Source organism: Dermacentor silvarum, chromosome 8 (assembly GCF_013339745.2).
Source record: "Dermacentor silvarum isolate Dsil-2018 chromosome 8, BIME_Dsil_1.4, whole genome shotgun sequence".
NCBI lineage: Eukaryota > Metazoa > Arthropoda > Arachnida > Ixodida > Ixodidae > Dermacentor > Dermacentor silvarum.
This window is the reverse complement of record NC_051161.1, coordinates 8,857,450-8,883,997: the sequence shown is the minus strand read 5'-3', so window position 1 is coordinate 8,883,997 and position 26,548 is coordinate 8,857,450. Positions and strand designations below refer to the sequence as shown.

The window sequence follows — 26,548 nt, the reverse complement described above, 5'->3', positions numbered from 1 at the left end:
ATGATTCTTTATTTTGACTTTTAGTCCAAAAAACTAAATGTTGTTAAAGCTAACTGGCAAGCTTACAACGTATACCCGTCGGAAGATATTGAACTATGTCAGTATTATTAGCCCGATATTTGTCTTTGGTCTTCTGCGATGACTCGCGACTGGCCTATGTGAACGCCTTTGAATTGCTTAGGCCCTCCGCGTGCGTGCGCGAGCTCACCGTGTCCTTCCCCCCCACCCCCCCTCCTCTATTTCATCTTTCTATTCCCTCTTTCCCATCCCCCAGAGTAGGGTAGCCAACCAGACGCATTTCTGGTTAACATCTCTCCCTTCTCTTTCTCTCCTCCTCCTCCTCTGCGATGACTCGTCTTCAAGTGCGCGCAAGAATTCAGCGGGCAGGCACCCTAGCTTGTTCGTATCTCCACAAACAAGACTTTAGTGTGTCCATCGAAAAATTCGCGTTACTCGCGTTTACGCGCTAACCCATGACACTGTACCTTGTTCCTTTCAATGGCCAGGCTATCACATACGTACCAGAAGTCTCATCACGTCTTAGGTGTGATTATTGACAGAGATTTCATGGAGCCCCCACTGCATCTACCTGAAGGGAAGACTAATTAAGATTGTACATATAATTAAGTTCCTGCATGGGAAAACCTGCCGCACGTCGGTACTGTCCATGCTGTAGGTGTACAGAACACTGTTTCTGGGCTTTTTACGGTACAGTTTGCCGGTTTTGCCGAACACATAGAAAACAAATATTCGCAACCTCGAAAGTTTGCAAGGCCAGGCTCCGCGGACATGTCTTAAACTACCACGAAGCGCCTCGACTCAGGCAACAATCATGATTGCTAGAGACTACTTATTTTCAACATACATCACAGTTGACAACCTCAGAGCACAGATTCGACAATTGTGTCGCGTACCAAGTCACTACATTGCGGCTTTGCTGGCGCAAAGACTTTTTTTATTTTTTATTTCGAAAGTTCGCCTAACGGCATAAACCATTAAATATAACAATGTAGGCAAAGACTTCAAGCCCCATTTTCCAAACTTGTTGCGACACTTCAAGGCTGCCTTCCGTCGGCCTTTACACCAGCAGCAAGACCACTGTTACCCCTGTGGTGCCTACGACAGCCACAAGTACGCCTCACAATTCCGGGAATTACGAAGTCCATTACCGGAATGACGGGAATTACCCGTCATTCTACAGTGGCTCTACGACAGTTGACATCATCATTACTGAACGAGGCATGTGAACAAAGAACGCACATTTACACCAATGGACTGTCTCAGTCACCAGCTCCACAGGCGCTGTAATCATCCCGGCCTTACAAGTCACAATGAAGTTCAACGTGTCCCACATAACGACCTCTACGGCAACATAACTTGCCGCCCTACGTGCCGCTCAACATCACAGCAAAACATCGGAAGTGGGTCATTTTTGTGACTCCTAGGCAGCCCTTAAGAATCTGCAGTCATCATTACGACGCAAGACCCATGAACAACTGGTGTTTGAGACTAGGAAGGTTCTCCATCAAGCCCTCATAAACAAACATGACATCATCTTCAAATGGCTTCCAGGGCACTGTGGCATCATCTGTAATGACCTTGCTGATGATGCCGCCCGGTCAGCCCATAAAGGAAGCCTGACAGTTCCTATACCCTTATCAAGGACAGACGCTGCGAGGGGTCTTCGTTTACTTTCTCAAAACAACAATGATACTCCGTGGAACACCCCAATTTTCTCGAACTGTCTTCTCCACCGACTGGATCCTACACTGAAACTGCAGATTACATCGCACTTCTCCCGCCGTGAAGCAACTTTACTGCGCCGCCTCTGGTTAGGGGCGGCATGTACGAAAGCCTATTCATTCCTTATTGGAATGTCCGATACACCTACCTGTGACTCATGCAACTGGGAAGAGATGATAGAGCACGTGTTGTGTTTTTTGCAATCTTTATGAAATCTAACGCGACGTTCTTCGGAGTGTGTTAAAACGATTTGGCAGCAGGCCATTTTCACAGACAAATATTCTTGGACCATGGCCCCAAGCGTCGCAGGCTTACAAAGCGACGTGGGCATTGCTACGATTCAGGAAATTGACTGGCCTTAGTGACCGATTGTAGGCGTGAAGTGATTGACAACCGCACGTGTTCACACTGAGAGTACCTTCTTCCCTTCCTCTTCTTTCTTTCTATTCATCCCTTAAACCCTTCCCCCGTGTAGGGTAGCAAACCGGAAGTGTGTCTCGTTGACCTCCCTACCTTTCCTTCCTTCTTTTCCTCCTCCTCTTCCTCCTTGACATATGTTACAAAAAAAAAATACGACATCATCTGCTGCTACTCGTAATCCAGCACGATCATGAAATGTTGGAAGGGGTGCATTGTTTAATCTATAGTAGCACCGGATGTTATCAGTCCAATTTTGCCATTTGCAGGGGGCGCTCACGAGCGGCCGTGTGACCGGAATAATCCGTGCGAACAAATTTGCCATGTCGTGAACTCTTCACCAGTTTGCAAATGTCATGAAGGATACCGCTTGGAGGACGACCTGATCAGCTGCGCAGGTAACACTACTCTGACGCTGTTCAATCAACAAGCAGAATGGTTGGCTTGCGGAGCGTACACCGGCTGTGGCTATGGTGCCTGTATAGGGAGCTCTTTATGGGCGACCCGTTTTTCTCGCAGACATTGACGAATGCTCTGACGGAATGGATGACTGCGACGAAAGCCGGGAACAGTGCATGAACACTCCGGGAAGCTTCAAGTGCATACCCAACGCAGACAGTGTTGCTCTGCCGGACGTCGGCGGAGACGTGCCCCAGTGCGACGCTGGTTTCAAATACAACACTGCCATCAAGGACTGCATAGGTAAGTGGAACCGTAGTTCGAGCTTCTGGCGCCTTACGCGCACAGGCGTTCGTTGTACAGTCACTTAGTGAATCACTTATGACATGTTCATTTGTGCACCTGGGCAGCCTGAAGTATATATGGTGCCAACCGTAACTTCAGTCGAGGCAAACATAAATTAGCAACTTTGCTTCATTCTGTGATTACATTTTCTTTAAGCTTACATTGAGAGCGGAATTTTATATCAATCGATCGGTCCACGTTCTGTAAATGGCACCAAAATAAAGTGATTTACTATGGGTAATATGAAAAGTTTCAGTTCTGAAGCTAATGTCACACTATTGCCACACATTGCAAGATGATGATGCAGAAAGGCTCCGTATTGAAAGCTACGAGCTAATCTTATACGATTAAGCAGCATTTGACGATCAGGATCAAACTGAAGTTAAATTAATTTCTGCTCAGTTTACTTGGCTTTTAATAGTTCCTTCTTTTTTATTGACTGAGAGCAGCAAAGCGTGAAATTTGATCGCACGATAAACGTCGCCCAGCGCAAATCGCTTTACGGGAATGCCTAAGATGACGTTGCGCGCCATATTTATATAACTACGGCACCAAGCTCATGGATCGCTGCTCTGGCAGACGTGGACGAATGCTCGGAGGGACTGGACGACTGCGAATTGGACACCCAGAGCTGTCTGAATACGCACGGCGGATACCAGTGTCTTTCTAAAGAGAGCAAGGAGTGTCCCGGTGGATACGTGTGGAAGGACGAGGCATGCGTCGGTGAGTGAACGACTTGTGTATAGATTCGTAAAGCTTATCGTGCTGTCCTATGCTAAAGGAACACTGATTTAGTATGTGGCCACCAATTACAGCTTAGTAGTGGTATGAAGGCATGCAGTCTACTTGCCTACGCTTCATATCAACCACTTGCTCTATCCGAAAGAGCTGAAGTGTTTGATACATTGACTATATTACTAGCTATATAGGTGCTCCCCTTATAAGAAGGGAACGTACTGTACGCCTAACAGCAGAATTTACAGCAAGGAACGCGAAAACGTACGAAACTAGGAACAGGCTTGGCACACGGTATCGAATTGTCGAAGAAACAAAAGTGCGCTAAAGCGAGTGTCGCATGCTTCCTTGCTTTTCCGTATTCCTTTCAGTCTCTGAAGGCGCAACGTACTTTTGAATGTTCCCAATAGGGACGACAAAAGATATTTAACCTATGCGTAATATAATCGTAATCCTTTATTATAGAAAGTAATGCAAACACTGGTATTTTAAAAGGTGCACTACCAGGTCTTACGCGAACTACAAGGTGTTGCTCTGTATCGCTGCTCTTAAATACTGTTAATTCTTGCGTCAGGAGGCCCTCAGCTCAACAGTAACCAGCGATTCTACTTCTAACAACGATTTCAGTAATTTCCAGGATATAACGCATTGCTTAATAGCTCACTATCCGTAATGAATTAACTTTTGTAATTATGGTGACTGACCTTATTGGGCCGAAATATTCATGTTACAAGTATTAAATTTTATTATGTAATACTTGCGCCGTGTTTATCGTAAATATGCATAAATTTGGAGGATCTATAATAACACTCTGGTTTTAATCATGACTAAAGAGGGTATTCGTATCAAGAGTCTTGGTATAGGCTCGGTACAGCGATCGCAGAAGACGCGATATTCGGCTCTGTTGCGATCATCCCAACATCTTCTCTTCCTTCTACACACCTATGACCATAACTTTTTTTTTTGCGACGTGGTGAATGCTATATACAGTTTTTGCACCGCAGGAATACAGGCAAAAAATAACAAGCGACAGACAGCGCAGGAAGTGAGACAGGCGCTACATTGACAACTGTTTGTTAGGAACAAAGCTTATTAGAACAACTGCCCCAAGGCCGGTGAGGAAGTCGAACACATTGCTCTAAAAAGAACCCAAACAGTGCCGTACCTCAACAAAGTGAGCCACAGCCTTACGAAGGTAGCAAACAGGTATGGAGTACCTCTCGTTTTTTTTTCGATCTCAAACAAACTGGCCCGTCTCTGTCCCCTAATCCTGGGATGCACTGTGCAAAGATGTGCAGTCAAGAATGCGAATCGCTACGTGCTGTGTTCCACTGCAGTGGTGTGCCAGATTCCGCTGAGCTGTGGACGAACCTACGTCGGGCAAATTGGCCATTGAGTCAACGAACGAATGAAGGAACACTCGGATTTGAGTGTTGCATTTTTCAGCGCATTGTAGATTTTGCTGCTGTGAACGATGTTTTCCTGAATTGAGGATACTGGGCAGATCTAAACATAAAACAACGCGGGAACTGTTAGATGCGTATCTAATTCAAATCAATGGTCAACCCTGTGATAGCCAAACCTCTGTTTATTTATATGCTGTTGACATGAAATTGCTAAGTTCTTGGCATGGATGATTCTTCTCTTGCTATTTGTCGCCCCGTGTTGTGGCCTGTTTGCGCAGTATATAGGTAGCAAGCTTTGTTTCTAATAAACAGCTTTAAGTCTAGCGGCTGTTTCACTTTTTGCTCTTTCCGTCGCAAGTTATTTTTTTTCCTTTTTCTGTATTTTTTGCGCTACGGAAACTGTCATGCATTTGACCATGTTTTGCTTTAGCCACTGAAGAAGGTTTGCCTATGGTAACTTTCATTATTGAGGCAGCTGTTAGTGAGTCCTGTAGCAAACGTCCCCAAGAAAGTACGAGTTGGTATCTGTATACCAAAAGGGCAGATTTTACGCATGAACTAATGGACGAGAACATGCTTAGCACAACCACGTACAAACAAAAACATGTAACACAAACATGCTTTCATCTGTCTCTGTTAACGTGTTTTTGTCACGTAGTATCTGCCCAATACCTGCCGTCACGTCTACGAAAAAAAAAAGAAAAAAATTGCAAAGCACGGATGTGAGGTTTGCGAAAGTTGCCTTTAAAACTTTGTTAGTCCAATATTCCCATGAATCACTACAATATTCTGGGCACGTGTAATTTCATTTATATATTATTCTCCTGAGACAACCTCCCTACAAGACGTGCACCACAGGTTATTTCGTATGCATTTTTACACACAGAGACCTCAGCAAGGCGCTGTCTAGCAATAAAAGAAGAAAGAGTATCAAGTTATATGTTGCAGTTGCTTGCCCATGTTATTGTCCACATTTCTCTACGTTACCAAGTCCCCCTGTCATTGTTTATATCGCGCATAGAAACGATACCTATAGCCCATAGTTTATTATTCCATTTATCAAGGCATCATGTCAGCGCTGAATTCAACGGACATACTATTGCGCAAAAAGCTCTCCGTTGTGTAGGCAAGGACATCAAAGTACTTGAATTAGCAGGTCAGCGCGTGAATGTCTGTGCGCCCATTGTTTAAGCGAGTGAGATTACAGGGCGACAATTGTTTATTTGCAGCTATGATTGTTTTTCGTCTTCACTGTTTTCGTTCGGAGACGGTATTCGTTCAAAGGTGATGCTAAGCTTAACATGAACATGTTCCGTGCACAAGGTGTGCTTGCCACTAAACTAGCTCCTGCTCGATAAATCCGTTGTCTAAGTGCAGGTTCTGACTCTCATTTCCAGTGGCTGCCTTTAGCACTTGGCTACTACAAACAGGAACGTGGTTTCAGCATAGATTAGTTCATATTTAACATACAGTGACAGTGCGACCTGTGCCTCAAAAATTTACAAGAGTTCGTCTTTCTAAATAATTTTCGTTTGCGCACTGTTTGAAATAATTTGTACTCAATGTGTTTTATTTTCTTTTTTTTTTCTTTTTTCCGTGCGAGAGCACATGCTAGGTTTCGCCTACTTTGCAAAAACTTGCAACAATTTTTGTACAAAGCAGAGAAATCGTTTGCAAATCCTTTGCATATTGATATTACCGTCTACAAAAATACCACCAAGTTCATCAATATGAGTATAGCTTTTTTCTTAATAAGTAGATCATATGTAAAAATTGGCTAGCTGCTGTTCTCTGTGACCACAATCATAGAGATCGCGAAAATGTGCTTCGGTTGACAAGGATTCTGCATTATGCAGTTGCATCACAACGAAAAGAGGTGGAAGCGCGCACATGCGTTGTGTTATGTATGTGTCCATAGACGTAGACGAATGCTCCGAAGGCTTGAGCGCGTGCGAGGCCGAACACAAGGAAGAGTGCAAGAACACAGTCGGCGGATACGTGTGCGACCCGATCTGTGCCCAAGGCCATCGCTACAACACCCTCTATGACAAGTGCCTCGGTAAGCGAACGGCCGCGGCCGTGCTGACGCTAAGCGTGCGCTTTCACCGGTGCTGACCGATGCGTGCGTAGTGAACAGTGGCAGATTCGCGTTAACAAACACGACTGCATGTGGCACGCGTGACGTTTTCAAAACGTGCAATGTATTCGGTGCAGTTGGCTGATCTCTCCGAGTATGGAGATCAGGGAGTGGGAGGGGTGTTACAGAGTAAGGCAGGGATCAAGCTCATTTCAGAGACGTGGATGGGTCTCTATTTTTGCGAATGGCTTCATTCACCCACGTTGCACGATTAATTACTGCAGAAGTACTTCCAGAGAGACAGAGTGATATAAGAAGCGAAGGCAATGAAAAGCACTTCGAGAATTCGCAAGACAGTTAGGGCGATGAGCCATGCACCTTCGTGATAGACCTTCAACAGGAAATTGTCTAGCCACACATACTCGCAATGCTAAGGAATACTTTCAGTAAGGATGCCGTTTCTCTATGTCAGTAGTCAACAATGAGGAGCCGAGAACACCATTTTAATTTCGGAAGCCACTCACGCCTTCAAATTTGCAATCCATTCTCTGTTTGTTGAAAGAATAGTAAACGCAACTAAAATTGAAGAACCGAATGTCTATATGTAACAGCAGTCCGTGCATTACGGGAAACTGCCGTTGGTGCCATAATTTGTTTAGGTAGATTAGTTCTGGATTCGTTAGGCTGTCGCGTAAACTCGGCTGTGCGATAACTTCTTATTTTTGTGCCACTTGCTGCAGCTCCCAACCGATGTTTCTCGTCCGAATTGAGGAACACTTGTAGACATGGGGATGCAAAGCTGGTGAACAAGTCCTCATAAAACTGATAACAAAATGACGGGCATATATTTGTTGGCCATTTTATACCGCTTACAGCAGGTAATCAGCAAACCGAGATGTATTGGTCAGCCTGCTTCAAGAACTTTGTTAGGCACCGACTGAACATTATTCGAAGCCAATCACACGATTTTAATGCGAATAAAGACACAGTTTCCCGTACGTAGTAACAGCATTGATTGGCGTTGAGACGGTCGGATCCTATACTTAGCAAGTTCCTCACCTGAGGCTGCTTGATACTCCTTATGGCACCAAGTTGAAAATCGAAGCATCGCAGACTGATAACGCCGGCACGGTTCTGCGGTATTCTGCAGCACGTGAGCATTTGCTTGTATAGCAAATGCTACGCACATTGTCAACTCACTGGGCAGCTACGCAACGGCCGGCAGCCTTTGTTTACGTGAAGCCGATGCAAATGGCGTAGCCGAGGTGAGATAGGCCGACCGACCGAGCGACGTTGACATAATATGTTTTATGGCAGGGCGATATCTTGGTTGTAGCGTACGTCGGGGTAAAGAAATAACAAGCAGATCGCTGACAAAGCACATGATTGTTTCTTCTTGGAGGCGAACCACTAAACTGACCCGTCTGCATTTACACGCACTTGCGTAGGAACGAAAGGACGTAGGCTCACGCAGTTTACGAGCACTATAATGGAAAAGCCGACCCTGTTGAAAAGGAGATAGATTGAAGCAAGCCGAGAGAGTTAGTTAACTAAGATTCATGTGAATTACAGCGCAAAATGGATGTAAACCCAAGCAGAGTAAAACACATGACTATGCCTTTATTAGCGCTCTCCTTAGATTAGCCGATTGGTGCGCACTAAAGGTGGTGTCCACCAGAGTTATCGATCGGCAATACGTATCTTGATTTGTGCAGGTGCAGTGTAGAACGTGACAGCTTTCAGTCTTTCCCTGCTTCTCACAAACTCGGAGAGTCAGCTTCTGTGCTGGTCGAACGCACAGTGATGAAACTTGCCCTGTTATTTATTGCTCGTGAATTCATCTTCTCTGGTTTTGGAGTGAAATATTCCATGTAAGTGATAAAACGCACAATCATATTTTATAACTGAGCATAAAAGTAGCTACATGCAAGCGTAAAGGAGAAACATGGTTACCAAATACCTGTGCCAGTGATGGAGTGAGGCAGTACAATCGAGTTCGATAGGCACACATCTGGACAATTTGCTTATAACATGCCTAAAGTGCTGAGACATGCTTAAAGTGTTCAGAAGCTAGATCTTTACTCACTCAACCACTCCGTAAGTGTTGAGCTCTGTGTACTTTGCTGGTATATACTGAGCCGGTGCGAATTAAAATATATATATATCAAGTACAGCCACTAAGCTACTTTTTTTGTTAGTACATAGCATGGAAACAGAGATAGCAGGGAAAGAAATAGAACTTGTAGAGCTCGAAAGAAAAGGATAACCGACACGTAGACGGCAGGATTGATCACTGAACACACGCCCTTGCATCTATCCTTATTTTTCTTTTTGTCACGTTGACCTGAGCTCCACTTTACATCCGAGCCGAGGCCGACGCTAATAAGTTGTCCAGTACTGAGCTCACTCTCACACTTTGCGTTGGGGTACTAGAGAAAGCAAGGTAAAATAAATGAACAAAAGGAGAGAAGTCAGAGAGTTAATGGTGGCACGCATGTGATCGCGTGTTCACCCCAAAAATAAATAGTGTCACTCAAGCTGTTTAACTTTGTGTCAGCGTAGCATAATCATGTGTTATCTAAGCTTCGTCAGCACTTAACCAGTAGACACTAAATTCAGAAAGCGGCTCTCGTTCCCACATGGCAGCCGCTATCTCCAGCAAACGCAAACAGACGTTTTTAGACTTTATTGAGTAGCTTATTGCTGTTGACGCTGTCATAGCTGGTGACCGTACTTAAGACTGCCTGGTAAACTTGCCATCTTTACACAAGTAATGAATGTGTGTGCGTGTGTGTACTTGTACATGCGTGTCGTGACACTTTTCCTCGCTCGCCAGACATCGACGAGTGCTTGCAAGGCAGCCACACGTGTGGCTCGGTGGCGCTTTGCGTGAACACGGAGGGTGGCTTCCAGTGTAAGCTGCGCGGCGCCACCCACGCCACTGGTCGGGTCGCCCAGTGCCCGCGAGGATTTCGGTACAGCCGGCACACGCGACAATGCCAAGGTGCGTGCACACTGACCGCTATTCGAAATTCTTTGCTCCTTGAAAAGCAGTGCCCTCCAACTTAGACCGAACATTGCCTAATATTTCATCTTGAGAAATTCGACGTTACCAAAAATGTACTTGAATAAATAGTAATAATAAAAAGCGTGCGCGAAACATGGTAATCACTGATGCGTTTATTTGCGCTGTTTTCATGAGCGAACTTCTGTCGTAGCAGCTACCCCCCTTCCCCTCCCCTCTTACTTTTCACCTATTATGCCCCTCTTCAGTTTACGTTCTTGAATATCTTTTGATTGTGTTACTGTACTCTTTCTGCAGTTGCTTACTACTCGCATATTTGTAAAGCCGGGCAAACGTCTGCACGGGTCACCGGTACACAGGGGGAGAAAAGCGTACTGTGCGAGCAATTTATTTCTTTATTTATTATAAATACCCCCAATTGCCGAAGCTTTGCAGAAGAGAGTGGAGAGATAATGCCCCTGCTTATCGCACTTGCGGGAACCGCCACGGGGGCCCAGTGGCTATGACGTCCTTCTGTTGAGCACAAGGTCACGGGTTCAATTTCAGGCCACGGCTGCCATATTTCGATAGGGGTAAAGTGCAGGAACGCTCCTGCACCGTGCATGATACATGGTGCACGATGCGATTCATCCGGTGTCATCCACTACGGCTTTGTGTATCATTGATCTTGGACTTTAAACCCGATCAGTCAAGCCTGCTTGTGCGCTAGGTGGGTTATGCTATGCTTTGCTTTTACGGAATTTTGAGCTCTTGATAGCAGGAAATGGTGTGAAATATTAGCGTTAATTGGTGCGAGCGAAAATAAAGTAACTTTATCAGGCAGCAAATTACTTCCGATCACCGAAAAAAAAAAGGACAAAGTGCCGTATTACGCTACTGGCAGGCGAGTAGTCTGAAGCAAGGCCCTTCGGACCACTTCACTTGTTCTGCACATAGCATCATTATTTACTTTCTTGTCACAATTCTATTATTTAGGGTATCAGCAGGGAAAGAAATAACAGGCCCACTAATTTTCCGGTTTTTCCTCTATTCGCATCGAAATTCCTTGGTCCTCAGACCCAAGGTCGTCTTGTCCACAAGTCCAAGTGTAGACGAGCCCACCAGTACTCTCAATCTGTTTTTTCTCGTGCTGGTTTTACGCTAAGACGAATCAACTAGCTCAACGTCGCACACTTTTGCAGCACTAGCTCGAAGATGTTAATTCTGAAGCTCTGTCACCAAAAGAATTCGTGTCTCACTTAGTTTTGTCCGATATTGCACGTAGGTGGACTTCTTGGGCAAATATTAACTAGAGCAACTTATGCATTTCTCCGCAAGTTCGGAAGTAATCTTAAAAGTCGGGCTAATCCGAGGATTTCTAAAGATGTACATGTCTTGAGCGCTGACTGGCTTCAATTACTCAATTACAACATGTGCTATAAATTAAAGAAAAATTATTACTAAATCCTGGCTGTTCATTTCGTCGACCAGTTACTCCATTTACTGATAGACATCATCTCCCTAGTGGGGTCTAAGAAATGCCGCTCTTTACGTGTGAAGCAGGTGGAATATGCGGAAGATGGTACAGTCAGATGTTTGTGACATCAGTGAAGGTTCTTAGAGGCGAATACAGTATTAGCGTGTATTATTTTTGCTTTTTACAGTGAGTGAATTCATCACTAGAAGATGACATAATTACACAAGACATAAGGACGACAAAAAACTTCCGCTCGGCAACGAACAGCAAAACAGTTTTCTTTTTTCGACAGTTTTTTTTTCTATGTCACGTAGGGGCGATTCGAGAAAGAATTGAATACGAATGAAAATGTGCCAGAAGGGAATCCTATAGAAGTTTTCCTATAATGTACAGTCGTTTTTATTATTAGTGTAAAACGATCTTCGAATCCTAGTATATTTTTGTCATTACAGTGCACGTTATTAAGCGTTCTTTACTAAAAAGCGCAAATGGAGAATTAGGAGAAAATAAGCAGTTTATTCGCATATTCACGATTCAATGGTGAGCGCGATTGACAGCGGTTTGGCGGGATAAGTAACTTAGCGTGCTCCACTATGAAATTTCTCGTGTATTATGTGTGCCATGGTCGCCGGGATTAAATGTGTTGCACGTTTACTCAATTGTCATGCTTCATCGAGCAATGTTCGCGATTTCATATATTGAAAAACTATTTTCTATATTCGTAGAACAATCATACTTACGAATAGTGCCCTATTTGATTCGCATCGAATAGGCCGATATTCAAGTGGTCATTCGAAAGCTTTGAATATTCGCCTACCCCTACCCATGTCTCGCCTTTCTTGTGCCGGGCTCTACGCAGTCACAAAAGCAATTGTACAGTCCGCGAAATCATCCTAAAGATGCTATAGAAAAAAATAGAGAAATCTGAGCACATTATTGAGGGCCTGGAACAGGTGTTCTTATAAAAACCATTGCTCCTACGTTTGACAAAAACTTCTGGGTGCTGCTAACGGGAGATTCGCCTAAGACTTAACGTCACGAAATACTCCCATTAGCGCTCTTTGGCCACCTTGCGTCACAAAGCGCCAAATTCACCATCGTCATCATACACCCATTCTGTACAGAGCGTTGTTGTTTACGCCACCGATTGTGCGTGTGCTCCGTTTTCTTATTCCTCCCCGCAGACGTGGACGAGTGCCGGGAAAACACGCACAACTGCAGGTTCTCCACGCAGAGTTGCGTCAACACCGAGGGCGGCTTCACCTGCCGGGACAGGAATCCCTGTCCTGCAGGATACCGCATGGACCGGAACACCCGCTCTTGTATTGGTGAGCTCGATCCGGCAATATACGGAGACCTGTCACCGCTATTGTAACTTAATTCGCCGGACAACAAAGATGTGTGTGCTTTGGTTCAATATAGAACAGCATGTCGTCGTGAACGTCTTTTTGTGTTCCCGCCTGAGCATTCTTGAGTCATATTCAGTAAAACGATCCGGATTAACTAGACCACAAATGCGCGTTGACGACTTTGTTCTTTGCAGTGTTGTTTTATGGCTAACATTAGTGTGCAAGTAACTACGCAGATCAGACGCGCATACTAGAATATATTGTAAGCGAAGCTTTCGGGAAGCAGTTAAATTCCATAAAAATGTTCATCTTCTGCAACGCGTTTTGCAGCGTAGCGATTTCGTCTCAGCCCTGCAAATCAGCAAGACGCGAGAATCCTACCACGCGTGATGCACGCAACCGTGGATTACATTGTCTCCGTGATCGTCCCACCTTTCATCGCGCCATCTCCGGAGTCAACGCAGTTAACTATTTATTGCATTAACTTCAGAACAGGCCCAGGGACGCTATAACGTAAAATGATTCCAAACTGTTTTGATTCCAATTTCTTCAATCAGCCTCCACGATTGGTCAAAATATTTTCGGGCCACTCCCAACTTCACCTGTCTATCACGCCACCTCACAAAACCGCGAGAAATCACCACGTCAAAGTGACGTGTACGCGAAAAAAATGCGTTAATATGCCAAAAAAAATGTGAAAATTTTTCTGAATAGCCACAGACTGCCCCGTTCCGAAAGGAATAGAAGATGGCTGCCCGCCGATCGCTCAGGCCCTCGCTACTCGCACCTGCCGGTGAGCATGTATTTATTGGCGCATGATAAACCTTTTTGCGTGGCAGTAAAACGTCATCGAGCCCTTCCGGCAAGCATATGACATCGCTCTGCCAACTCTTCCTTGTCGAGGATCCGTTTTAGCGGCATTCTTAACCTTCCGTTGCACGCCGCCGCGATTTTCGACCAGCCACCGCATGCTAAGTAAGGCGAAGCAGACCAATCGGAGAAGCCGGCACCACCCTCTTCATGCGGTTATCTATTTTCACTGTGCTGGCTCGACCCCATCGAAACCCTCTCCATTAGAGCGTGCTCCTCGCCTCTGGTCAGCCAATTAGATAAGAAAAAGCGCTAAGTGTAGACAATGTTATTGGTTTTGAAAGCGAACAAAGGTGACCTCCTATAAACGAGGAGAGTGTTTGATTGGGTTGTTCAGACTACGCTGCGGGTCACCGCCCGATGCTTGCGTCGGTGGTTACGTAAATTTGACGTCAGGAGTTTGGAATCAAAACAGTTTGGAATCATTTTACATTATAGCGCCCCAGCTTATTCGGCAAGAAACCGACCGAGCATACCCGCCCAACCGCGAAAAAAAAGAAAAGCGTAGAAAATATTGCTTTAATAAAAGAATTATGCGCTTGCAGGCGCAAATTTGTTGCACTGAAGATATTTAGGATCATTTGTTGTTTCACTATGGAACATACTAATTGTACAGTGTCACATACTCATTCTGGAGGCTTAGCCGAGAATGCGCACACACCAAATGGGCATGTGTCACTATTATAAAACATCAAGGAAATCAAAGAATCCGCTTAATAAATTGCGCTATTCCATTAGGAGCTTGGTGTGTTTTAGAGATGAGCCGGCATAATGTGTTCAGGTTCTTTGTAGGAACTCGCACTACTGGTTTACGAGCATGTTAGCTGGTGCTTGCATTCGGAGCATATGTAAGCTTCGCATGTATATCCACAAATTTATCCGGCGCGAAACCATCTGCCCATGCCAAAGCGCGAGGAAGTTGGCAAAGCAAGCTCGGCTTTAAAGCTAGGAGTGACGTGACATACCTGATGAAGCGGTTTGATTAGAAGTACCAAGGTTGTCAGCCTTCCGAGTAAGGTATCTCGATGCGTGTTGGCAAGTAGAACCGGCGAAATAACATACCAGTGACAAATAATAAAGCCTGGCAATATTAGAGAGCGCACGGTATCCTGTATGTCCTTCACGCGTTGGGGGGAAGGGAGGAAGCATGCATGAAAAAGGGGAATGGTCAGAAACGTATCGGTGGTGCTCACGCTGTCGCCGCTTACCCACCGGTTATCAAAATGGGCACAGGCGTCCCTCGGCCCCACACGCGGTTTTCCTTAGTGGTGAATTGTTCTGAGGAAAGAGCCCGCACCAAAATTCTGTCGCACCCTGTAGGCACAACAAAACCCTGAAAAAAGGTAGAGAGGTCAAAATCTGTCTCACCCGCCACACTCGATCTCTAACCTTAAACTTTTATGAGCAAACTTCTGCATCTAATCGTCTTGCATAGCATAATGAGTTTAAGGTCACGCGCTCGGCTCGTTTCATGTCATGTACCCTAATGCAGGCAAGCATTTAAGTTTTGGGGTCGTAATACGAGTCATACGAAGCATTCTGTCCCCCTCTCTTTTTGCATTTCTGCTTTTTCAAAGTTCAGCAGGAGAAGTCGTGCGGCTTTTTCTTAGCAACATTTTTCTCAGCAAGTGTGTCCGAAGGTACGTCAACTGCACCGTAAATGTCTGAAAAAGAATTGGCGACTCAAAATTCTGCATTAAGAACAGACCCGCCATGGTTGCTTAGTGGCTGTGGTGTTGGGCTGCAGCACGAGGTCGCATTTCGATGGGGGCGAAATGCGAAGACACCCGTGTACTTAGATTTAGGCGCACGTTAGAGAACCCCAGGTGGTCCAAATTATTCCGGAGTCCCCCCGCTACGACGTGCCTCATAATCAGATAGTGGTCTTGGCACGTGAAACCTAGTAATTTGAATAGTTTTAATGAATAACATCGAGGTCGCGGTCACGTGGCTCCTAACGCGAAGTGTTGTTTCTTTTGTTGTTGTTTTGCCTGTGTGCGCCTGCATTTGTGAATGCAAGTGCTTGCATATTTGTCATTACAAGAACCGTACCACATCGGATCTTAATTAAGTGGAAGTTATCAAGTTGCAACACAGAGTGATCGTTAACTGAGTGCCGCCTGTCATTCCAGACACCGACGAGTGCGCCGAAGACCGATACGTGTGTCCCCAAAGGGAGACGCAATGCGTTAACACGCCGGGCAGCTACCGCTGTGTCAAGAAGTCCCGCCATCACTCCTGCCAGGAAGGCTTCCGCTACGATCCTCGGGTCAAAGGATGCCAAGGTGCCGCCACTTCTATAAGCAGGCCAAGCCAGCGCGCGCGCAAGCCTCGACGCAACTTGTTCTGGTGGCTACACTCGGCTGGGCAGCTTCCACGGGTGTTCTGAAGCGACGGCGGCGGGCGGTGAAACACAGGCTTGATGCTTCGGAGCTTCTTGGTGCCTATTCCTCTAGCGAGAACTACCAATTGCGAATGGATCGCTTTCGGGTTCCCCGCATGACAACGTGTTGTTGCGCGTCCGAGTCTTCGCGTAACTGCCTCCCGCCTTACAGCATCGCATGGGACTTTGCCCTTCTGGGTTATCCTGCATGGCACGGCCAGGTGCTGCTCCACGCTATAGCAATTTCCTCCCAGCTTCTGCCCTTGACCACCACGCTTTGGGATCGCTGCTGATGGAACACCCTGGGCCACACTTTCGGTGCTGGCACCAACAGCTGGAGTTAGAAGCAACTGGAGGCTGTGCGATGGAGAAAGACATATGTCCCGCACAAACACCACGTGGCAAACGTTGCTCAATTTCTTGCTCCGGAGAGAACCGAGCACAAAAAGATATCGATTCAGCAGGAGTAAAATACCTGTTGCAACATTTGTTCTCGCACAATGTTTGCTGTTTTATGCTTTTTTTTTCATTTAAGTGTTATAGGGAACAGTTAAAAACTTACCTGGCAGAGTTTATGAATAATAGCACCAATTGATCAACGATGCTTACTAGCACGTGGCGCATAAATTGACTGTCAGGTAAACGCGTTTCCGTGGCGCTCAGCTTATATGAACTTTTCAGAAGATGATGCCAGCCACCGTATTTATGCAAATAATATTTACGAGATGATGCCAACCACCGCTTTTACACTTTCTCTTACTTACAATCACCCGGAAAAACATCAAACGACCTCATGCAAGCAACAGTGCTCATGCGCGTTCACGGAAGCACGGTTCTTTAAATTCGTGTACGTGGTATGCACTATATCTGTGCTAGCACAATTGTTTTTACATCCTAAAACCACCAGAACATGGCGAATATGCATTGCGCATGCAGGCAAAGCCGACCTCTATCATTCGAGGAACCACGGTGGATTCCCCAATCAGCGAAATCATTTCTAGAGCCTCTACACAAGATTTTATTTTATATATAATCACTTTATTGTATACACGGCTAAGCCTTCGGGCTCTATATCAGTTGTCGTGCACGTAAGTGTAGGCTGCAGCATTCACTTGGCACCATCCGTCATCCCCTTCTTGGTCTTAGGACAGAGTAGAAAAATTTTGTTTACTCTAGTCGTTTAAATGTGCCCCTGCAGAATCAAAATCCTCCACCACAAGATAACTTAGAAAAACAGCCATTCTGAATTAAGGTTGCTGAGCCACTTTATGTGAGACAACATTATCTGAGCCAACTTTATCCTTGCGAAGTTTATGACGTAAGCAGGAATCTTCTTCCGAGTCGTTAAAAAGGCGGCGATGGGGTTTTGCTATTGATTGCCCGTATCTTTGATGCCTTTTCCAGCGTTTGAGGTTTTTACGTACCCGAATAAGAATGCTTCTTTAAAGCTGTTACCCTCTTCTTTCCTTATTCACAAAATTCTGCAGATATGTTTCTTTTAGAAAAAGAAGCTTGGCTCGATCGCAGCTTCATTATTTATTGCTAGAGCAATTATAAAGACCAGAATATGAAATCAAACAGAAACCTTGTTCTGAGTAGTTGTGGGACCTTTGCATCAAAAAATCACCTGAGCATATCGTAAAAAAAGAAAAAAATAACTCTGCTGTCTCTGTATGCTCGAGTTTGCATAAGAGTTTCGGAGACGTTACCGAGAACTGCCCTTAAGCCACTCAATCATTGTGCAGCTTCTTGGAATATGGTCGTTCCCTCTTGGACTGACGAAAATTATTTCTTTTTCAGAAATACATCTCGCCTTGCTGCAAAAAGAAAAATAATTTTTCGCTTTGTCTGTGATCAATTGCAGATGTGAACGAGTGCACCGAAGGGCTGAGTAACTGCGCCGAAGGCGAGGCGTGCGTCAATGGTGTCGGCTCTTTCAGCTGCGTGCCGGTCTCTAACAGCGGCTGTACACCTGGGTACCGGAGAAATACCGACACTGGACGTTGCGAAGGTGAATTGGAGCTGCAACAATGTTAAAAGTTCGTTCAAGTTGTTATCTACAAAAGCTGAACAGAATTCAAAAGTAAGAAATCCGGACACCGACCAAAACGGTTTAAAAATATACTTACGCTTCGGCTCCCCCACGGGAGCCTTGTTCACGATGAAACAAGCGGCAGAGCTTGCGCCCTTTTTATGTACGGCTCAAGACATGATTAAGGCATTTGGCATACATGGACGGCAGATTGCCTTCGTTGCAATTAAGAGTGTGCGCCATGGTTTGGATGATTAAGGACTCAAGATGAAGACGCGTAGAATGTTTGGCGCTGAAACCTAAGCAAAGCTAGGTTTTTTAATTTATTTGTCAGTAACTGCGGCACTCCAGCGTGACATCAACTACTACGTATTGAAATTTCCCAAAACGTGAGCTCTATCCGTAGAAAGTTTACAGAAGGACGGACAACTGGGCAAGTTGGTGCACTTTCATCGTGGAAAAAAAAGAATAAAAAAGTTGTCGCAGTTTCACCTGAAAGGTGAAGCATCAATTGCGATAGCAAATTTGTAGAGAGATATACGGAGTAATGATATTAGCTTTATCAGCTGTATAAACTTGGACATGCAGCAGCACCGGCAACGCGCCGAACTGTTGTCGACGCCGTCGGCATTTTGCCCGCGTTCGCTCAAAATGCGTGCGGCGTTGGTGACTGTTGCCGGAGCCTCTGATATAAATAGGCACTTGGTGCCGCAGCTAAACGTCGCCTCCCTTCCCTCCCCCTTCCCCCCCCTCCCCACGGCCTCTCGCGCATCGGAAGAAGGCGCGTTTGCTCTACATATATGGTGATTGTAAAGGAGGAAAGAGACGCCTACTTCTGCAGCCCTTAAGGAAGCACGGCGCAGAACGCGCGTTTGTTCTCCGCCGTGCGTTCACTCCCCGTGAAAGAGCGCGTCCCTCGCGCCCTTTCACTCGCACATACAGCGTTCGGCGGTGACGATTTCATCTCCATTGACGTCATACGGAACCTCACGGCGACGGCGACGGCGACGGTGACGGCGACGGCAGAAATCTGCTTTTGAGTGTCCATATAATTGCTATCGCAATAAAAGAATAAAAAAAAAAGAAAGAAACGTCGCGAAAGACGCAGCACAAAGGGTCCTGTCCTGTTCAGTGCCGGTCCTGTTGTTCTTCTCCCCTTCGTGTTGCGCCTTTCATCTGACATGTTGCTTTCCACAAATCATATGAATCGTTCAACATAGGCTTCGATGGCGTCGTACTCTGTTACTTCATCCTCTGGCAGACATCAACGAGTGTGAGGAGTACGTGCACAGCTGCAAGGGCCATCTGCAGTGCGTCAACACACGGGGCAGCTACCTGTGCGAGAGGCGTCCCGATGCGTCGCCTGCCGGTCCGAGCTCTTCCGCGAGCAAGGGATTAAGGCCTGACGACCCCACGTGTGGTGCCGGGTACCGCACCGATCCGCTCACACGAGACTGCAGAGGTACAGTCTTTGTGAAAAATTCTCGAGCCACGAGTTGGGTGACTCCCAGCCGTGCAGAGTGTCTTGTATCACGATACCTGTACTGCGACGGTTCAGGCGTAAAGAGGACTTTCAGTCTCATTGTCCAAAGCTTTCGAGGTCCATCAATGCTACAGGTGTCTATCAAACTGCCATGCTGTAGCTCTGATAACGCGCACAGCATATGTAAACCCTTGACAACACTTTATGCCAATGTCGGCGAGCTCGTATGTTCATTTCACCAAATTCGACACGCTAAGATTTCATGACACGGCTTGTGGGCATTCGTCGCAGCTCATCGATTACTTTGGTATTTACTTCAGCATAAAGGCCCCTCACCAGGTCTGGCCATTTTGAGCTGACAAGCTCAGTGTATACGATGCACGCTAACGATCGTGTCTGCTAAGTATTACATCCCTACGCGCCACGGAAAGAGCTAGCTTAAATTTTAAACCAAACGCCGTTTGCCTTTCTCCTCGCGGGCGGCGCGCTCCCAGCCGGAGAGTTACGTACATGGCAGTGCTGCTACATCGCTCATAGTGACACGTGACTTCGAGAATTATTCAAGGCAACATCAGTTATGTGTTTAATCTTTTGCTTTAATAGACCAATTAAACTTTAGCGAAAAAAAAAGTTGCAGCTTCGCCCGAAAGGCGAAACATCGATTGCGATAGCAAATTAGTAGAGAGCTATACGAAGCAAGGATAGTAGTTTAATGGGCCCTATAAACTTGTACACATTCGCTTACTAACTAAACAGACAAGTACGGTGTCACGCGCGCACAGGTAAACATGAACACATCTCGCTCGATGATCGCGGAAACTCGCCGTGAAAACGCCGGAGTGTGAAAGCGCGCCAGCACAGCGTATACGAAGCAACGTCGAAAGCACAGCGCATACGAAGCTACCGGCACTCAGCGCATGCGCTTTGTCCCCATCGCAGTTCGCTTTGAAGATGAGACCCACGCGGGCGCGCAATTCGCCCACATCGCAGACCGCTTTCAAGATACGGCGGCCGCGCGGCCGTGCTGTGAGTAGCAACCGACAGAGCAGAAGGCACCCCTCCTTCTCCGTCGCCTCGCCCCTGTGCCTCGCGCGCGAAAGACGGCGACGCCGACGCCAGAAATGCGCCTAGAGTGTCCAAATAATTGCTATTGCAATAATAATAATTAAAGCATACAAAACGAATGTCTGAGTGTTTTTATTTTGCTTGGTACTTCCGTTTAGTCTGCTTGTTCCCACGTCGTGCAGTCGCGCACGCAGGGAACGAAACTATGACATTTTCTAATGTGTCCCAGCTCCACGATCATGCTCTTTCATCTTATCACGCCTGTCTCAGTGCTCGTGATTGTGGCACTGACTTACACCGCTAATCAGGGCCGGTATTTTGTAGCGATGCTATTTCGGTAATAATGCCTTTTCGCGCTTATCGCACTTTGTCAGTGGTCAGAGCGACGGTCCGCTCGCGTTATCAACGGGATCAGCCGGCCGTGAGCGGTGGATGATAAGACTAGTATAGAATAAGTCATAAGTCATCGCTGCAAAATCGCGGCCCAGGTGTTCTCCTGCAGAGCGCGCAAAGTCGTTCGCTGCGCGAAACGAGACAAACGCAACACCTCGCGCCCGACACCGTCACCGGAAGTGCGTCACTCAGCAAAAACACGAAAAAGAAAACAGAAGGCGGGGTCCGTGATGTATTCGTCACGCGAACCTGCGGCTCCGGTGTGAGAAAACACAGGGAAGGAATTTCGCTTGCGGAGGCTAGGTGTGGAAAGCGGAGAGAGTCTATGTTGGCAGTGACGCTCGCCTCCTGAAATAATGGGTTAGTGGCACTTCAAATATTTCTATCTCTGCTATTAATGAACTAATTTGAAAAATTATTTGCGGTAGAACACTCCTTGGAGGTCACATAACACTTCCAGCGTATAACCAAAATTGTCTATGGGGCCTGGTGAAGGGCATTTAACCTAAAGAAATGTTCTCAAACGTAACGCATCAGAGAGATATAGCCAAAGTACATTTAATCATTTTCTATAACGAATTGAATTCGTTGCAAAACGCACGCGTTCCAACGCGGAAGTCAGCTGTGGTATTTTTCTTTGTCGTACAAATATGAGTGCACTGCAAAGTTATTTCGCAAAATTGCCTAGAATATTGTGGTAACCAAGAAGCTTCACAGACACGGCTGGGACTTGAAGGGCTGCCACTGTCCATAATATATTGATCACAGTCGATTACTTGTGCGCCAAGATTGACTCGAAGTATGAACATTATTATTTTTGAAGTTTGGGGAGGGCGTACGGGGGCAGGGCGGAGTGCAAGAATATGAGTTGTCTACGGCTAGGAGCAGTGCTCAGCAATTCAAACTCGATACTCGGACCGCATGGCAGCCGGTACTTGTTGCGCCACCGTTGAGTTCTGGAAGAGCGCTGGGGGGGCAATGCAGTCACCATCTGTCACAAATGATCTCGCCCTCATCGTATACCAGAATGCGCCCGCTTGGTTTCCCCTGCGCCCACCGGTGGCGCACCCATGCGCTCTGCGTATCGCGTTCGAATCGTTCATCACTGCATGCACATTTTGTATCTAACGTTGTCGTTTCCCTTAATAAACGTCTTGCTGATTAAAGTAACTAAAGTAACGCGCATGCAGACATCGACGAGTGCCAGGAGGACAAGCCGTGCGGCACTAACGAGGTGTGTCGCAACACTTACGGTGGCTTCGAATGTACCTGTAACCATGGGTACAAGCGCGACCAGGCCTCAGGAACCTGCAAAGGCAAGTACTTTTTTACGCGAAGCTTTCTTTGCGAACACTCCCGCAGTTTCTTGAGCTTGGCTGCTGGGTGCTGCTGTCTTGCCCAATAGCTCATATGCAGGCTAGCACTACCATGTTTGCTACCCTTATAGGTGTTCCGGATTGCTGAAGTCGTTTTTTTAATTTCGATGGGGGCGAAATGCGAAATCACCCGTGTACTTAGATTTAGGTGCACGTTAAAGAACCCCAGGTGGTCCAAATTTCCGGAGTCCTCCACTACGGCGTGCCTCATAATCAGAACTGGTTTTGGCACGTAAAACCCCATAATTTTTTTTAAGTCGTTTTTTAAAATTTATTTTATTTAAAAAGTCCTTGCGGACCTCGTGGGAGGCATGGGTAAGGGGGGCATTAGAAAAAAAATGTGGTTGATCCCTCTTATATAGGAATCGGTATAGAACACGAAAGTGAAACGTGTCTTCACAGAAGTAGTGTAATGTTTATTGCACATTGATATATAATGTCTATTGGTGTTTTGTGGCTAAAGCGCCCTTAGGCGTTGATGCACCCACGCTGACGCCTGGTGGCACGTCTCCTCCATCACGACTACCAACGTCGATGACCATGAGCAACCGTCGTGCATATGGAAGCTGCACTACGCTGCACACGCTAGCACAACGCGAAAGACGAAGCACGTAACTGACACACTAATACAACGCGCAAGACAAAGCACGTAACTGAATCGTCACCGAGTCAAATCAGCGCGTACAGCGCGTCGTAATTAAAATTTATTTTATTTAAAAAGTCCTTGCGGACCTCGTGGGAGGCATGGGTAAGGGGGGAATTAGAAAAAAAAAAGGACAACAGCATGCATAATGGTTACATAATATACATACACGATTAATGGGCATAATAATAATGGATACTCATGGTTTCCCGCGTACGCTGGATGATTACACAAAAATAATTATAGTGGTGATGTGCTTATTAGAGTATAAAACAAAAGGTATAGTTCGCATAAGAATATGCAATTCAATGTCGTATGCATAAGAGTACAAAAATCGCAACAACAAAAGAAAATAAGAATGGAGCCATAAACGGAAGGATTACATCAGTCTTGCATAAAATATATATTGGACTGGTGACGTTCTGTGGCATCACGCAGTGATAAAACAAATGATACCTAAATATCCTCATTGTGACAAGTCATCAAGAGCGCGATTCTTTTAATGCAGAAAACCTTTGTATGTCTACGTTTCTCGAGATTGGCGCCTCCGCTTGATCGCCGAGTAAAGCGTAGTTTACTTTTTCGAGATCGGCCCGCTCTAGTCGACCGTCAATACAGTATCATAGCAGGGGACAGTATAATGCGCGGTCACGTGGTGAGGTTCTCCGCGTCTTGCCGTCTTCACTGGCAGACAGGTAAACGCTATGCAGTGCAAGATGCTGTGCAAAATACGTATAAGTTGCATGGCGTTTCTTTAGCCGCTTCACGAAACCTTCGCTTCTCAGATTGCAACATGCGAGCTGGATGCGCATAACTTTTATTGCGATAGCAATTATATGGACACTCCAAAGCAGATTTTTGCCGTCGGCGTCGCCGTCGCCGTCGCCGTGAGGTTCCGTATGACGTCAATGGAGATGAAATCGTCGCCGCGCGCCGCCGAACGCTGTATGTGCGAGTGAAAGGGCGCGAGGGACGCGCGCTTTCACGGGGAGTGAACGCACGGCGGAGAACAAACGCGCGTTCTGTGCCGTGCTCGCTTAAGGGCTGCAGAAGTAGGCGTCTCTTTTATTGCGATAGCAATTATATGGACACTCAAAAGCAGATTTCTGCCGTCGGCGTCGCCGTCGCCGTTGCCGTCGCCGTCGCCGTGAGGTTCCGTATGACGTCAATGGAGATGAAATCGTCGCCGCGCGCCGAACGCTGTATGTGCGAGTGAAAGGGCGCGAGGGACGCGCGCTTTCACGGGGAGTGAACGCACGGCGGAGAACAAACGCGCGTTCTGCTCTGTGCTCCCTTAAGGGCTGCAGAAGTAGGCGTCTCTTTCCTCCTCTACAATCACCACATATGTAGAGCAAACGTGCCTTCTTCCGACGCACGAAAGGCCGTGGGGGGGAGGGGGAGGGAATGGAGGCGACGTTTAGCTGCGGCACCAAGTGCCTATTTATATCAGAGGCTCCGGCAACAGTCACCAACGCCGCACGCATTTTGAGCGAACGCGGGCAAAACGGGCTGGATGCGCATAACTTTTTTTAATCACATACCCATTTCAACGTCACGTGCCTTTGTAACAAAACCGTTTACAACCTTTGGAGGTCTGAGGAAGACAGATATATTAGACAACGAGATCCAAAAGGCAGAGAGGTAAACCAGACTCGCAAATTCCCTTGCCTCCGTGCACTGTGAAAAAAATGAATTAATGAAGGAGAATTATATCAAGCCAAATACTTAAAACGCAAGGATATACATGGCTACAGAAAGCTGTCCCTGTAAACAGCTTTTCATGACCGTGCATATTCTTTAAAAAAATTGAAAATGAGCAATGCCTCGCGGCAAGAATATGCAGTGTTTACTGATATTACTGGCCACAGGAAGCTTTAGATCGAGGCCAACTCCAATTATTGCGATAGCAATTATATGGACACTCAAAAGCAGATTTCTGCCGTCGGCGTCGCCGTCGCCGTCGCCGTTGCCGTCGCCGTCGCCGTCGCCGTGAGGTTCCGTATGACGTCAATCGAGATGAAATCGTCGCCGCGCGCCGCCGAACGCTGTATGTGCGAGTGAAAGGGCGCGAGGGACGCGCTCTTTCACGGCGAGTGAACGCACGGCGGAGAACAAACGCGCGTTCTGCGCCGTGCTTCCTTAAGGGCTGCAGAAGTAGGCGTCTCTTTCCTCCTTTACAATCATCATATATGTAGAGCAAACGCGCCTTCTTTCGACGCGCGAGAGGCCGTGGGGGAGGGGGGAGGGGGAGGGAAGGGAGACGACGTTTAGCTGCGGCACCAAATGCCTATTTATATCAGAGGCTCCGGCAACAGTCACCAACGCCGCAGGCATTTTGAGCGAACGCGGGAAAAACGCCGACGGCGTCGACAACAGTTCTGCGCGTTGCCGGTGCTGCTGCATGTCCAAATTTATACAGCTGATGAAGCTAATATCATTACTCCGTATAGCTCTCTACAAATTTGCTATCGCAATTGATGCTTCGCCTTTCAGGTGAAACTGCGACAACTTTTTTTTTACTATTCAAACACATGTAAAACGCAGTAATCCTTTTATGAGGCAACCTCTGGACCGATTTTAAATACATATGTTGCATTTGAGAGAGAAGGTTGGATTCTAGTAACTCTCAGAAGAATGTTGATTTAGTACATCGAAGTTTTTACAAAACATGTGACAAATTGGCAAGTATAGGGAAAAAATAGAAGCAAGAAGTTTAGGAACCCGTAACTCTGAACCAAAAACAAATATCGTAGTTCTGTAAACTGCTTCTGTTAGAGCATCTCAAGCAGTGAAACTAAATATATGAATTTCCAGTTTACGTGAAGTTTTTACTATGTTTACGAGCATCTTGAAAAAGTTCTAGCACAACTTAGTCGTATATTTCAGTGTGGTGTAGAACACGTCTGTCTTGTCCGCTTTAAATGTATTTTTAGGTGCAGCTCACAAAATTGTGTATCGTCTTTTATTGTTTAGTTAGAGTTGTATACTTGATACTTGAGATTCTTTTTTTTCTTTTAGCATTCGAGAGCTTTTCTGGAAAATTCACAGGATGAATTGAAAATCCGCTTACTAGAGTTATTAGGTTCTAAAGTTATTTTTATATGCAACAAACCTCATCAAATTGGGTGCAATTGTGTCCCAAAAGAACTATTTTTTTCCTGCCATGTATTCAGGAGCTCTCGAGCTAAAGCTTCCGTTTAAGAAATTACGCCAGCTCTGTCGTAGCTTTATGTGCAATAGAAAATTGTAGCTATGGTCTGAGAATTGCTTTTTTTTTTCGCGAGCATGGTAGTGTCTACAGCGAGGGGCACTTGACGCCATAGATAAGACGGATGCTAAGATGAGCTTCGA

The 26,548-nt window shown here is 46.1% G+C and overlaps 1 protein-coding gene and 1 pseudogene across 5 annotated transcripts in view; one reads left to right on the top strand and one right to left on the bottom strand.

Moving 5' to 3' along the window:
* LOC119460600 (cytochrome P450 2J4-like) overlaps positions 1-2,273 on the bottom strand; it is a 93,935-nt pseudogene extending 91,662 nt beyond the window's left edge.
* The window catches only part of LOC119460599 (fibulin-1-like), a 76,525-nt gene that overhangs the window by 15,492 nt on the left and 34,485 nt on the right, over positions 1-26,548 (top strand). For 3 of the 5 annotated variants that reach the window (XM_037721609.2, XM_037721607.2, XM_037721608.2), the window contains exons 5-14: positions 2,430-2,558; positions 2,680-2,862; positions 3,484-3,627; positions 6,964-7,104; positions 9,959-10,126; positions 12,788-12,931; positions 15,955-16,107; positions 18,070-18,216; positions 19,499-19,699; positions 22,369-22,494. In XM_037721609.2, the coding sequence (XP_037577537.1) occupies positions 2,430-2,558; positions 2,680-2,862; positions 3,484-3,627; positions 6,964-7,104; positions 9,959-10,126; positions 12,788-12,931; positions 15,955-16,107; positions 18,070-18,216; positions 19,499-19,699; positions 22,369-22,494 (1,536 nt within the window). The remainder of the gene's footprint in view (positions 1-2,429; positions 2,559-2,679; positions 2,863-3,483; positions 3,628-6,963; positions 7,105-9,958; positions 10,127-12,787; positions 12,932-15,954; positions 16,108-18,069; positions 18,217-19,498; positions 19,700-22,368; positions 22,495-26,548) is intronic. The other 2 variants (XM_037721613.2, XM_037721617.2) reach the window with 2 other exon arrangements.